The sequence below is a fragment of the Molothrus ater genome, chromosome 3, assembly GCF_012460135.2.
Source record: "Molothrus ater isolate BHLD 08-10-18 breed brown headed cowbird chromosome 3, BPBGC_Mater_1.1, whole genome shotgun sequence".
In the NCBI taxonomy this organism is placed as follows: domain Eukaryota; kingdom Metazoa; phylum Chordata; class Aves; order Passeriformes; family Icteridae; genus Molothrus; species Molothrus ater.
Window position 1 is genome coordinate 81,736,498 of NC_050480.2, and position 15,410 is coordinate 81,751,907.

The 15,410-nt window shown below is 36.4% G+C and overlaps 1 protein-coding gene across 1 annotated transcript in view; it reads left to right on the plus strand.

Annotated features, from left to right (window-relative positions):
* EIPR1 (EARP complex and GARP complex interacting protein 1) overlaps positions 1-15,410 on the plus strand; it is a 74,285-nt gene that overhangs the window by 54,981 nt on the left and 3,894 nt on the right. Inside the window, exons 6-8 of the mRNA XM_036380864.1 lie at positions 1,306-1,442; positions 5,190-5,357; positions 6,591-6,758. Of these exons, the coding sequence (XP_036236757.1) occupies positions 1,306-1,442; positions 5,190-5,357; positions 6,591-6,758 (473 nt within the window). The remainder of the gene's footprint in view (positions 1-1,305; positions 1,443-5,189; positions 5,358-6,590; positions 6,759-15,410) is intronic.

Sequence of the window (15,410 nt, forward strand, 5' to 3'; positions counted from 1 at the left end):
GTTATTCATTAACACATGAGCAGTATATGATCTTGCATGCTGGGAATTCCATGTTCTTTAAAAAAAAATCTAGTATTGTAATTCCTTGATTTTTAATCATAATGCTAAAGAAATATGATATTCTTGGTGGAGTTGTAGTAATAAAATTTAGCAAAATGCATACATGAACATTTATACAATATACAAATAGATTTAGGCCATTTAGTATTGGCAGCATATTTTTCTGTTGATATCAGTTAAAGTTTATGTAAACAGTTTGTATGTTTTAGTCTTTTTCATCCATCAAAGCATAATATTTGTGCTGAGAAATCTACCGTTAAATAGAATATTTATGTTGCGTTAGGATCCAACAGGATCCCGTGCCGTAATCTGCTTTTGTGAAATACCTCATAATGAAACATTTTGAAATACGAAAGTTGTGTAAAAGATGACCAAATAAGTCTGCTGTTTGTGTAGCTGCTTGAAATATGTGTAAATTTTATATCTGATTAAATGCAAATATTTTGATTTTCCTCTTTCTCTTTAGCTATTAAACAGTTTCAGTAAATGATCGGAAGTAAAAGTAATTTGCAGTGTAGGCAGCTTTGATTTCCCCCATGTGCACATGAAATTGGGGGATAACTTGCTATACAATTTCCAAGAGAAAGTTGATTACTTTGGACCTTCTTTTCATTATCTGTGGAGATGCAGAGCTGCCTGCTCTAGGATGTGCAGGCCTGGTTTTGGAACTGAAACCTTTTTATCTCACAGATTGTAGATTTGTAATCTAGTATCTACTGTTATTTTCACAGGCATGTATGTGGTGACATGGGCACCTGGGCCTTGGCTTCTTTATTTTTAAAAGCTGCTATACATTTATCAAAAAGAGTCTTTGACACCATAATTCTGTTACTACAGATAAAATTTGGCATTTTGACATGGAAAAAAAGTCTTGTAAGACTGTTAATGAAGCTAAATGCACGTGTGTCTGTGTGTCTATGTGACAGCTACAAATCTGTGCAGTGTGCCCATATTGTCTCTCTACTGTTTCAACAATGATCTGAAACTTTTTAAGTTAATAGAAGAGTACAGTACTTGTAATAATTTGGCATACGTTACACTGCATAAGCCTTTTAAAAAATAGTGATAGAAAATTAGCTCTAGCTTTTATTTGTTGTTTCTTTACTTTTTTTTCCTTCAATCTTCAGATTTGGTAGTCTGTTGCACTTGGAGCAATAGGCTGTTGAACAGCTTTGTCTTCATTGCAACTAATTTCATTTTAGTGTTACATTTAGAAACATTGCCAGCTTTGTTTCATTATTTTAGCTGTCTAGTTCCACAGCCTTGGAAGGGAAAGGACAATTAAAATTTACTTCAGGCAGATGGAGTCCACACCACAATTGTACCCAGATTGCCACGGCCAACGATACCGCTGTCCGAGGCTGGGACACACGGAGCATGAGGTAAGGACAGCTTGCAGTCGTGTTCTCTAGAAAAGCAATCTCCTTTGGAGGGAGATTTTTGCATTGCCACTAGCATAAGTTTTTTGTTTGAAATGATAAGTGGCAATCCTATAGCTTATAAAAGGAATAGAAAGGCTTGCATAGCTGATATAGTTACAATTTAACAAAGATTTTTCTCTGGTATTCCCCCTCAGCTTCAATTCTAACTTCAATTCTAACTAACTATTCTTCTAATTGAGTTATGACCATGTACTAGTCTCACGAGGATTTGTTCAATACATAGGAATTACCTGAATGAAGCTGTTTTGTACTTCAACCTGAAAATGCTTCAACAACAGTCCTGACTATGCTATGAACTATATTCATAGCATTTAAAGGTGACTTTAATCTTTGAAGGCAATTCACAAGTTCACTCTTCACTTCTGATTTTAACAAAGTGTTCTATACTAGACTAACGATTGTAGCATACTGGTTGTAAGAAATCACTGAATCTGTCAAAATCATAACCAAATAAAAGCTTTGAATATACCTAATAAGGCATTTCCCCCCCTTCCTAGTTGTGATTTTGATAAGCAAATGAGTGATGTTGTGCACATCTGTTGCCATGACTACTAAAGCCTCTTCAAGCTTTTTTAAAAGTACACTTTATCCCCTTAGCACATAGTAATTTATCAGGAAACTGAGAAGACTGATGTCTTGAAATAACTTTTGTTGCTTTAAAGGGCGATGACTTTAAATTTAGTTCAGTGGTTCCTGCCAGCTCAGAGTTGCAGCAATAAATCCCTTATTTGCTAGTCTTTGTGGTTTTGCTGAAAAGATTTATTTAATGAAGGAAAGTTAAAAATACAATAATTAAAAGTCACTTCCTGTGAAGTGTTTGAAAATCATGTTCTTTGCCTTGTAGAATTATATATAAAAATCTAAAATTTCATCTAAAATCTAAAATTACATAAAAATTATATGTAATATGTGTACTTAGATTTATTAAGACACCTTATAAAGACAAGAGTGGAAAGAGAGGACAAAGGAGAAGGGGTTTTATTAATTTGCCTTTTTTTTTTGTAGTCCTATTTCTAGCATTTAGCATGCAGATCTTTAACCAAAGCCTGTGTTTTGAAGAAAGAATATTAAATATTGTAAAGTCTGCTTCATGCTCTGTCTCATTAGAAGAAGCATCTCTATCTTGCATTAAAGGAATTCTCTGAGTAACTTCCATGAAAGCTAGATTATCTGGATATTGTAGTCTGGATCCTCAGTGAAAGGTGTAGCTTGGTTAACAGAAGGAAATACCACTATTGTATTTACTTTAAGTAAAGCTCAGAATAATTAAGTCCTAAAAACTGATTAGTCCTTAAACCAGTTTGATAACTAGGTTAAGCCAAGAGCTGTTTGCAGTATACTCAAAAAGTATGTACAACAGTAAGTCTCATCTTCAATTAGGCTGTTATATGTCTATTATGTGAATAGTTCATAATGATTAGTTGGGCTAGAAGTAGGAGTTTAAAGCCAGGGCAGTATAAACTGTAGCAGTATAAGAAGCATAAAAAGAAGGAGGAGGGAGGAATCAAGGGCAGAAAACTGTCCTACCAGTAAAGTGAAGAGAAATACTAGAGGCTGCTACAGTAGCTGCTCCTGTAGAGTGTGGTTATGATAGCTGCAAGATAGAGGAAGTACATTCTTTTGGACATAGCAAACAAAGAAGGGGAGAGAAAAAAAATGATTGTCAGGAAGAGTCCTAGACTAGACTAAGAAGCAGTCTTAATCAGAGAAGAGCTTGTGAAGCAGAGAAGACAGACACTAGGCTGATTGGATTTAGAGAGAGAACTTTATCAGGAAAATTCAGACTCCAAGGCTAAATTCTAAATAATATGTAAGAAGAATAAGATGAGCCAATAGCTGGAGAAAATGTTCATGTGGTCTGGCATTAATCTTATAATGAAAGTGGGAAATTTAGTGTATGTATTATTGCTGTAGGTAGGGTGAAAAATGATGAAAAGAATACTCATATTTGGGGAGGAAATGGATCAAATGGTCAGAATAATAGTTAAGTTCAGATAAAGTCTTTCATGGTGAATAGTCCTGAATATACAATGGACAGTATTTTTAAGCCCTTACACACAGGTCTAAGCAATGCAAGAAAAAAGTGAAAGGTGCAGTGATGTCACAGACATCTTTTATGAAAAATCCTTTCCTTAGGATTTTTCCTCCTGAGAAGCTGAGAGGCCTCAGGAACAAAATGTAAGCAATGGCTGTCTGCTGCTGTGGAATGCAACAGGTGGATCTGTGATTTGGCCCATCTTGGTTGTTTCTAATGAATGGCCAGTCACAGTGAGCTGGCTCGGACAGAGAGTCTGAGCCACAAGCCTTTGTTATCATTCTTTCCTATTCTATTCTTAGCTAGCCTTCTGATGAAATCCTTTCTTCTATTCTTTTAGTATAGTTTTAATATAATATATATATCATAAAATAATAAATCAAGCCTTCTGAAACATGGAGTCAAATCCTCATCTCTTTCCTTATCCAAAAACCCCTGTGAACACCATCACAGTGCAGTGAAGAAGGAAAGATGTGTTTCACCACAGCAAGCATGCTTGAGACTTAGTATTTTTGCCATATACATATTCTAAAAAAATAAGTGGAAGCTTGAATTCCACTCCTAGAATACTTGGTAGAAAGTATACCTGAATGATATCCTTAGCCTCTCAAACTCTAAGGAGAGTGTTGATGCTAGATATCTTTGTAATTTCACTGGTGACAGCCAGAACTGTCAAGACAGGGCTTAGTACAGGCCTGATAACTTTGAATCTCTCCTTCTGGGGCAATTTTGCTTTGTATTCGTAGTTAGGTATTAACAGCAAGAGACTATCTGATCATGACAGAAGACCATAAGTATATGTAGTTTTCACAAGAAATAGGAGTTTTGGTCAATATGTTTACTGAAGAGAAACATTTTTCATTTAAAGAAAAACAAAAAGCTCATCAAGTGTTGAAAAGTTCCAGTGAAGATTGTAGGAGATGGTCAAGTCTAAGCAGAACTTTAGATTATATATTGGTGGCCTGGAGAAAACTGGTCATACCATTGTGGAAACAGGAAAAATCAGACAACCCACAAGTTTAAGAGGCAAGGTAGGGATACAAACTGATGGCACATGATGTTTTGAATAGATATGCTAGGTTGTTAGCAGTACTACAGATGTTTTCTAAAGTGGTCCAGATGGATGAGGTTGTGTCTGGCTGGGTAGTTTAAGGGCCACAGGTAAATTAGTGATAAATGCAAGAGTTCAAGAAGGTAAATTCAGTACAGAGCAGTAATAAAAAGCTGTCATTATATCTGTTGCAGCCTTTGCATCTCAGCTTTTCCTACTGAAGTAGATGTCATAAATAGGGAATTAGTATAACTACTTAGGGGTGAAGAAGTTCTTACCTGAAACTGTTGTGGTTTAGTAGCAGACATTTATAAATTTGTTACAGAGCTGTGCTAGAATCATCTGGAATTACTATTTCCTTTTAACTTCAGATGATCCTAATAGAAACAAACGTGGAAGGAACTAAGCGTCAAAGCAAGCTGAGAAATCTATGCAAGTCACTGTTGTTAACAACTGGGAATTCCCTAAACTCTGCAATAGCAATGGGAACTCTAGGTCTGTGGGTGCTAAGGGGATTATGCAAGTTTCCAGGGAAACAGATTTCTGTAGGTGGAGTGCAGTCAGCTTTTATAGACCATTTAATTTTTTTAATGTTTTACAGGCAGATATATTGTATAGAAAATGCACACGGGCAGCTGGTACGAGACCTGGACTTCAATCCCAATAAACAGTACTACCTGGCTAGCTGTGGAGATGACTGCAAGGTGAAATTCTGGGACACGAGAAATGTCACAGAACCAGTGAAGACACTAGAGGAGCATTCCCACTGGTAGAACAAATTATCTGCATGCTGTTTTGTGGGTGGATGGCTTATATCATTTATTCAGCTAATTATTTTATCATTTAGGAGCAATGCAAACTAACTATGTTTGTGCAATTGTGCATAATCATTTTTTTGCACAGAGGAAAAGTTTCAGCATGTCAGTGTTCCTTGTGCAATTGTAAATTAGGAGTTTAGACAACATTAGTCTAATTGGCAAGGAACTGTTGTTAGTATTGTTGGGAGATGGGTACACCTTTGAGAAGCACAGCACAGAACTTGGCCCGTGGGGCTCAGCTGGGACACAGGTGTGCCTTCCCAAATGGAGCCTGATGGGCTGCACCTGATGTGCAGTAATAAAGCAGCTGCCATCCATCCTTCTGTTGTCACATGGTTGAAATGTTCAGTAATGCAGCTCAACTTTTTTTATGTTCTTCACAGTCCTTAAGTCAGAATATGCAAGTGAATAATTTATTCTCTGAAATAACATTTAGAGCCAGTATCTACTGCACTGGCCTGTGGCTGGAGTAAGGAGAGAATCTTGCCTGATAATTTCAGTGCTTAAGAAAAGATGAATTATTCATATTTTATAAAATTTGGGTTAGAGTAATTCTTGCAAAATAGATCCAGTCCCTAAAGCTACTTCAAGGGAAATGAAGATGGGAATTAACAGAAACATTATTTATACTTTTTTTCTTCAGTATATTCAAAGAAAAAGAATAAAACAAGAATCATAAGACATTTGGTACTAACTTGATATGTAAAATGTAAAAATTGAAGAGAAATATAGTCCTGCATTTGTTTTAGGATCTATTTTAAACTTCACTGTAAGAATGTTGTGAGTTTTTTTGTTTAAAAGGCTATTTATAATACACATTTTGCTTTAGGGAAATTTTTGTATTCAGGACTTAAGTACTTATCTGGCTTACTCAACAATGAATTGGCATGTACCCTCAAGGAATGATACCATTGAATGGTGTGATTTGGTTTTGTTTTGTTTTCTTTTTTTTTTTTAATTGTTGAATTTTAAAGATGCCTCATAGAAAAGAGGTGACATGGAAGCTTAAAAGTCTAATGAAGATGGCAAGAAAAATGGTCTTTGGAATGAGGCATGTTACTTCTATGCATATTTAAAACATTGAAAAGATGAATTTTTAGTGCTGCTCTTAAAAAAATTGCTTAACAGTGATGCACTACCTACTATGAATAGTCTCTCATTCTGTCTGATTTTAACTTTTTTAGGGTCTGGAATGTCAGATACAATCATTCTCATGATCAGCTGATCCTTACAGGAAGCAGTGATAGCAGAGTTATCCTGTCTAATATGGTATCAATTTCTTCTGAACCATTTGGCCATATGGTAGATGATGATGAACTCAGTGACCAGGAGGACCAGCACCAAGAAGAGAAGTATGAAGTTTCCTGACTTTTATGTAGATGCTTATAATTTGTTGTTTCATTGTAATAGTTTACATGCTATTTTTTTTTTGCTGACTAGGATTTTTGTGTACAGGCCTTTCAGGTAAGTAGTTAGAATTCCCACTTTGTTCTTTATTCAGTCTTGAGTGGAATACACTCTTTAAATCTGATTGGCATGGTCACTCCACATTCACTGGTAGGAAGGGAATGGTGATGCTGGGGATCAGTCCTAAAGTCCACTGGGTTGGTGAAAAGATTCACTTTAAGGGACCTCTGTTTCAAGTCAAGCATGTAGAATAATCTGGGTTAAGTTGCAATTTGAAAATATGCTTTTGTATTTTCTGTGTATGTGTTAGGACCTTTGGGAAATGTTACCAGTCTAATGATGAGCTTCTGCATAGGCAGAAGAAATGAAGTATAAACACATTATTATTTTTTTTTAATTTTGCTCTTAATATCTCTGACTGCTCTGGAACCCAGTAACTAGATCAAGCAAACCAGAAGCTTGGTTTCAACACTCTTGGTAGAGAGTAGTGCATGGTATTGGCAAATGTGGTAAACCCATCCATTTGGTTTGTATGGAATCAAATATTTTCCTTGTGAATTTTGTAGGAATTTAGTAATTTAGGGATTTAGGGTTTTTTTGTAGGGGTTTTAGTAAATAAACTGTATCTATGTGCATATAGGAAGTTCTGTAGATTGAGGTTGGGTCAAGGCTTTCTAATTTTGTGACTAGCTTTCATGGTGATCTTCAGCAAACTCCTCCTTCCTACAAAGTGAATCACAGAATTATAGAATGAATTAGATTGGAAAAGACCTCTGAGATCAGAGTCCAGCCTCTGACTGAACATTATTGTGTCAAGTAGACCCTGGCAATGACTGCCACCCTCAGTCTTTACTCAAACACCCCCAGGGATGGTGATTCCACTGCCTCTCTGGGCAGCCCATTCCAATTCCTAATCACCCTTTCTGTGAAGAAATTTCTCTAAATGTCCAACCTAAACCTCACCTGGTATAGCTCGAGGCTGTGTCCTCTCCTGTCACTTGTTGCATGGAAGAAGAGACTGACCCCCAGCTGGCTACAGTATCCTGTTAGGCAGTTGTAGAGGGCAGTAAGGTCACCCCTGAGCCTCCTGCAGACTAAGCAACCCCAGCTCCCTCAACCCCTCCTCATATGATTTACTCATTAGACCCTTCACCAGCTCCATTGCCCTCTTCTGGACAGCTCTACTAAGCTGTCTGCAATGACACAGGCAGATTAACTCCTGAATGATCTTTTAAAATAAAGAATAGTCAGATGTGATAAGGAAATTACAAAAAAGGTCCCCTAGTTATTCAGCTGTGTTTGGTAGATGTTTCAGCTAAATTTCTTAAAGTTTAGGTTACTTCTCTAGTTGCATTTTTACGGTTGCTCTTGAACCTTAATTTTATTAATACGGTTGCTCTTGAACCTTAATATGCAGTTTTACTCCAAATAGTTTTGGTGTTTTGGCTTCATTTAAACTATGGACCTGGGAACGATTATGTTTTGATACTAAGTAAGAAAGTTACTCCATATATAGAAAAGGTTTATTTTAAATGTACCGCATTTCATTAGAAGATTTTCTCCGTGTATTGTAAGTACCTGAAAAATCAAGGAGTATCAAATTAAATACCTAAAAATTTCCTCACATCAGCAGTATATACTTTCTTTCTAGAATGTAACCGAGTTACAGTGTTTTAAATATAAAATCAAAGAATGGTTTGTGTTGGAAGGGATCTTAAAGATCACCTAGTTTCAACTCCCCTGCCATGGGCAGGGACATCTTTTGGTTCCTTACCTTTGGCTGGAGATTGCAATTTATTTTGTTCTGGATGGAAAACAAATAGCACTAGTGGAAATGAGAAAGAGACCACATTTTTTTAATGTGGTGGGAATGCATTAAAAATATCACAAGTAAATAGCATTCTGACAGACATTGTGCAGTATGGAATGCTGAACTGTGGATTTTAGACTGTATAGGTTGCCTCATTAAAATATGAGTCAGTGTTCTAGAATATTAATTTTTTTAATCCAAGATCATCCAGTGCAATACAACAAATATAATGCATCTTTTCCCATGGCTGTAGGATGGATGTAAACCACATCATGAATGACTTGTATTGTAATGATGTAGAGTCCTTGCCTGTTCCTGGAGGCTACAAGAGTATCAATTCTGCATTTGCTTTTTAAATATGTGCTTTTCAACTGCTCACCTGTTTTTTATAAAACCTGGGAAAGCACATTAGCTTTTGTAACCTTTGCTTGGTACTGTGAAAGTCTTGTTTTAGGCTCCCTCTTCTGCCCCCTTGTTATGAGTTGAGTCAGAAGGATGTTTGCAAGCTGCTGCAGCCTTGAACTGTTGCCAAATATATGTCTGTTTAGTTCTGAGTGCACAAATGAAGTAGGGCGTAACAGCTGTTGGGAATACTTCTTGTTAGTCAACCACTAGTGCCAAATATTTCAGCTCTGATACCCTCCTGGAGACCTCTGTGAAGAGTCTGTTACACCATTCCATGGGTACTGTCTTTTGTAAAATACAGGTTTTCACTCTATGGTTTAATGAGGGAGGGGTGTATTTGTTGTGGGGTTTTTTTTTTTTGGTTGCTTTTTGTTTTGTTTTAGTGGTTTTTTTGGTGTTTTCTGTTTTTGTTTTTGGTTTGGCTTTTTTTTGTGGTTTTTTTCTTTTTTTTTTTTTTTTTTTTTTTTTTTTTTTTTTTGCTTAGGTATGTTCTAGACTTTCTGGAAAGTGTTATAGTCTCACAAGGTTCATTTATCCTGTTTTGGAGGACATCTGATATGTTGTTAAACAGCACACAAATACTGATAATTAGAATGTCTTTTTCAGGTGTATCTTGAAATGCACCAGGAAGAGCCTGTATTTGTACAACTTATGTCTCTAGCCAGTCCCCCTCAGACTGAGTACCGTATCTCTCTCGGAAAGTTAAAATATCAAGTGGAAAGAAAGAAAAAGACTCTTTCTGCATTTTATTTTCCTGAACAGAATCACTTGTGAAAATCCTCCTTGGAATACATATAAAAATGATAAGTATGTGTCAGTTTTATTTTCAGAGGTTTATTGTTTTTTCTACTTAGTAAAGTCCCCATATTTTGAAAACATTGCACAGTTAGAACTGCTTCTTGAGATCTTTAAGCCATGTTAATTCTTGATATCTTTTAGAGTAAATTTCCTTATTTTTACTTTATTTCTTGGTTGGAGACAAAAACGAATAGTATGTCACTTTAACCCTTCCTTGTTCAACCACGTAGAGCTATGCATGAGTCTACCCACTCAATAATTCTTGCCAGATTTACTGCTGTAGTTGCCTGGTTTTAAGGTTCCCAACTGAAAATAATTATTTGGAGAGAATTTTTTTCAAAAGAAAAGAATTCAAGTTCATTGCATAATGAGTAGACAAACTAAAAGATAGCTTGAATTGTCTTATGAAGATTCTTCATAAGAATTTCTTCTTAGTGTGTTCTTCCTTCAGTGTTTGTCTGTTGACATCTTGGGCCTGTCTGCTCCCATCTTAAAGACCAGAACATGCTTGAATGAGCAATATAACTAGGACTGTTGCATGAAGATCTATCTCTTGCTGAAATCAAGTGACTACTGGTTCCTCTTAACTGCTGGTTTAGATCAGACTCTAAGTCAAGTCTGTCTTTTCCCTACTGTTTAACTGCTGCTGTTGTTTCTCTCATCAGTCAAAAAAGGTAAGAGCAGGCAGCTTCCCTGTGTCATGTCAAAGGTCTTCCTAGCATGTATCATGTGTCTCATAGTAGTCAGGAGGAAAAATAATAGAAATAGGAAAAGGAGATGTACTTCCCCTGGATATGTTGCTAGCCCCTGACTATTTGCAGTTCAGGGACATTTACTGCCTTCTGAATAATCTTTGGGGACTTCTGATTCTTCCATGTATGCTTTTCCTTTGCTATCAGCCATGTTCTTATCTGCTCTCACTAACTGTGTTTTTGTTTATTCTAAAATGTGCCAGCTGTGCTTGCGTGGTTTTTGTGAAATTTGTCAACTGTATTTGTTTTCTTTCAGTGAATTAAGAAAGGCTTCAGTGCTCTCTGTATGGGAAGCACAAAACCACTGTTGAAAATAGGTAGTCTAAGAAGAGGCTGGAGTTGTCCACAGAGAAGAGCTATAGGCATGTGGCCAAAGGACAGCTATGCTCTATTCTGGTCAAGTCCCCAGTCTGGATTATTTAAAGCACAGTTCAAATATGGGGGGAAAAAAACCCACAACTGAGAATGAAGTGCTGTACTAGTTCAGTTTCTAGCACCTTGATCCAAAGGTAGAAAAAAGTGTACAAAATAAATGAAAATAGAACAGATGAGGGTGAGTACAACTTGGGTTCATTTAGGTTTCATCCCCAAATGCCTGGATAAGAACATGAGGAGTGATTTTCAATGCCTAAGTTTGAACAAAAGTTTCAAAACATGGAATCATTCCACATCTGTGGATGCAATTGCTTGTCATGCTTCTCGTTGACCTCCTTTAGTGGCTTTGCACTCTGTTGTTGCAAGAACTTTCTCCCTGCCACACTGAGCTAGCTTGAGTCCTAAATCTCCTGAAGGTTACTGTCAGCTCCCTGTTAGATACTAGGAGTGCATTGGGAACTGTCTTCCTCCTAACGGAGGTAGTGATTGTCTTATATCCTTCCTTTAGTCTTTGGTCATCCAAAATCCTGATGTTAGTGAGTGAGTCTGTATGTTACTGTATTAAATTATTCTGATAGTCATTTAAACTCTACATTGCTCTTTCTAACAATAAAAGAAGCTACTAGGTTCTTGTAGTTTAGTGTGACCATCTTTACTTGCCAATCAGGATTCCTTTTCTTCAGTTACTCCAATATGTTTGTTTGCCTTATAGGTTTAAATTATGCACTGTGTAGGTCTCTGTTTGGTATGCTGGTGATACACATGATAGCGTGAGAAGAATATTTGGAGTCATAGGAGCACCAGCAGCAAGGTACATGCTGTATCTACAGCAGTGTTTTTGTTCTTCATGACTTCTGTAGCCAGAACTTTGTGACAGCTCAACTGGTAATGGAGGACTTACTCTTTAAGAGAAAAAACTTATTCTGTATCCATAACAATGAAAATATTTATATAGTCAATAACATTTTGAGTTTTTATATCAGTCCTGTAAAGGAAGCCATCCTAAAACTTTAATTTTGCAGTTTAAGCTACCAGTTCCTTTAGTTTTCTATGGGATTTACAGGCTTTAAGATGTTTGCTGTTTTCACTGGCAGAACTGATTACTAAGGTCAGGATACTACCTTCTCACTTATGTTACATTTTTTGATGATATGTTCTAAAATAATGATAATCTTTGTTATCCTTTGAAGATTGTACCAGAAAATACAGTTTTAGTGTTTTTCCTGAAGGCTTCTGTTTCCATCTTTTTTGTCATAGATGTTAGCCATAATGTCCTTAAATACAAACAGATCTAACAAAGCACTTCTCAATATTTTATATTTAATGCTGAGAGATGTAAAAGATTAGTTCTTCCTGTACAGAGTAGCTCACTTGAGATCATGAAGTTTTTAATGGGATGTTATGTGTGGGAACATCTTCAGCTATTGGAATGGACCAGAGAGAAAATGGTGGTGGTCACCCTCTCTGTAGAAAGAGACTTTCTTCAAAATTCTATCTAAAGAAGTTGGTGATATCCACTTTTCATGATAGAAATGGAGTTTAGAGATTTTTGAATAAATAATGTGGCTTCACAATATTACATATGAGCTGTGCAATCTAACGTAGCACCTTTGTATGTGCATCTGTGACTCCAGGAGAGAGATTTGTCAGCGTTGATCTTTTGAAAAGTATTTGCCAAACGTGCTGAGGCAGGCTTTCAGGATATTTTCACACAGCTGTCAGCAGTGTTAAATTTGATGCTATTTTGCTTTTGATATTAATGTCTTGGAGAAACCTGAAGTCATAGGATTATGCTATGGAATCAACGAAGAGACCTAATTAATTAAAACAGGTTAAATAGTTTCTCTTTTGGGAATGCCAGGATTCAGGACTACTTTGTTGGGTGTGTAAGAAGCTGAGCAAAATGTAGTGCAGCAGCACTTTTCAGTTCCAGGACTCTTTTCTTTAAAAGCTTCTGGTTTTCCTGTAGTATTTCTTTCTTTAACCCTCATCAGCAAGTATACCTTCCTTAACTTATTTTTCATATTAGGACATCTATGAAACCTGTTACATAAAAATATGCTTTTCCTGTTTTCCTGGGGAAGCAATTCAGAAAGCTCTTTTTTTGAATTAAAAAAAAATACGATGTTTGGAATAGTATGAATGGCCAATTATTATCTATTAAAAATGTGTTCAAGAATAAGTATACTTGAACTCAGGCTTTTTAAAAGGCAGGTAGTGAGTTGTCTAATCTTACCAGAAACAATTTTCTCTTGAAGTCAAAAGGAAAGTGCATCCATGGGCTTAAACTAGAATCCAGTGCTATGCTTTTCAGGATTCATTTTTGGATGCTGCAGCATATGCTGCTGCTCTATTGATTCCTTTCCATTTCATAGTGGTTTTTAGATTAAAGAGGATTTAATTTTGACTGTGATAAGGAATTAATGATTTTTGCTGACTGAAAACCATATTTTATTGAACACTGTGGTGACAAAACAGAATTGCAAGCACTGCAAACTTAAGTGGTTGTTACCATGAGAAGTAATTGGAAATAACAGCTTTCTACATGAAAACAATTATCCAAGGCTGAACAAGCTTCTTTCTTGAATCTGTAACACAATTAACCTCAAAGTTATCTAGTAAAATAAAAGCTTCTCTCCTTTCATAGAAGCTGGTTGGGGTCATGCTGTTTGAATAAGACTACAGAGAAAACACAGTCCATTTTCAGCTCTGTGGCACATGTCTGAAATCTATGCATGATGTAGGTAGAGACTGCACATCTCGTACTACGATTTCTTGGTGGCAAAGGGAATGTGGTGCATTTTTTTGTCAGTTGATGCAGTGCAAGAACATATAGAAGAAAAGCTATTTTAGTCTGGTCAGAATAAAATCTTCAAAACAGATAGGAAAGTAAGAAACTAAAGAAACATTTTAAGAGTCAGGAAGATCTGGGGCAAGGAAGAAAATAGCTTACTAAGCTTGCCAGGTGTAACAAGGGATTACCAAGTATGCTATCAAATACAGTCACAGAATCACAGAATGAGCTGAGTTGGAAGGGACCCACAAGGCTCATTGAGTCCAACTGCTGGCCTTGCACAGCACCATCTCTCAATCATGGGATCAGTAGGCCAAGCACCTACATCTGTGGCACACTGGACTAGCTATATAGTGTAGCTGTCCATGCTATACATAGCTGTTCTGTACACACATGCATGCTATATATACAGCTACATACAGCTGTTTTTATAGCCTGCAGCTTTTAAGTAAAAACAGATACCTCTGTGTTCTGGCAACCATGTGAATTATACCTATATTAAAGTAGCATAAAAGAAAGTTTATTTCATATCTGGTTTTGCACAGCTATTCTTCTTGTTAATCTGAGATGATTCTTTATTAAATAAATATGTGTAAAAGATGTGGAAAATTTTAGTTGGGGTGCATAAATTGTTGTTGTGTGACTCAGGAACAGAACAATTCTAAGTATCTAGATTAATATAGATACAAAAATAGTGTCCTCAGCCTATTCTTGGATTGCAAAGAAAAGCAAACATAGCCAAAATGAGAGAAATCTGAGGTATTTTCTCAGAAATCTCTTAGCATCAGGTAAGGAAGTCTGCCTCTAAGAGATTCCTGTTGTGAGGAAAAAAAACTCATCACAAACAAGTCAGCTCCTTATATTGTTTTTGGTTTTTTTTTTTTTTAATGTTTTAGAACAGTCTTTCACATACATGAAATGAATTCTGCTTTTTATTCCACTAGCAGAATCCTTCTGGGCTCATTACCCATTGCATAATTGAAAAGCTAATCTATTTTCATTCATCGTGATTGTAAAGGATGCTCATGGACAATTTTTTTTGGATCTTCTGTATTGTTCCTGAGACACATGTTGGTTTGAGATGATTTTTTTCCATCCTGATTGTCTTGTACAGTATCTAGCTCTTTTACACCAAGTGATCACTTCCATAAGGATTGTCTGATTCTCAATAACTGTTTCAAGGCTGTGCCATTGGCCTGAAGAACCACATTGGAATAGTATGCTTTCTTTTTCTGGGAAGGCACAAAATTTACTTTTATACCAAAGAGGAAATTCAGTGTATAGACAATAATAAAACCCAGTTAAAAACTGTACTTATAAATGGAAATGCCAAACACAAATTCATCTACAGGCTTGTTTCCTGAACACTCATTACCCTTATGACTCCTGTAAATTAATTTAGATGAGCTGTATTATTTAAATGAAACACTGAAACCACTGTGTGCATACAGAAAATAGTGTAATCTAGAAGCTTATTTGTCCTTGTTTATCCAGCCTTGGGTTAACTGAGTTTCCTGGTTAGCTGAAAGTCGGTCGTGTCCCCTGACAGCCATGTGCAGTGTGCATTACTCCCCTGCTCATCCAGAGAGACATCTGAAACCTTCAGAATAATGGAGTTGTGGGTAAGTGGGTGAGCACTGCACGAAGCACATTGCTGTCTGGG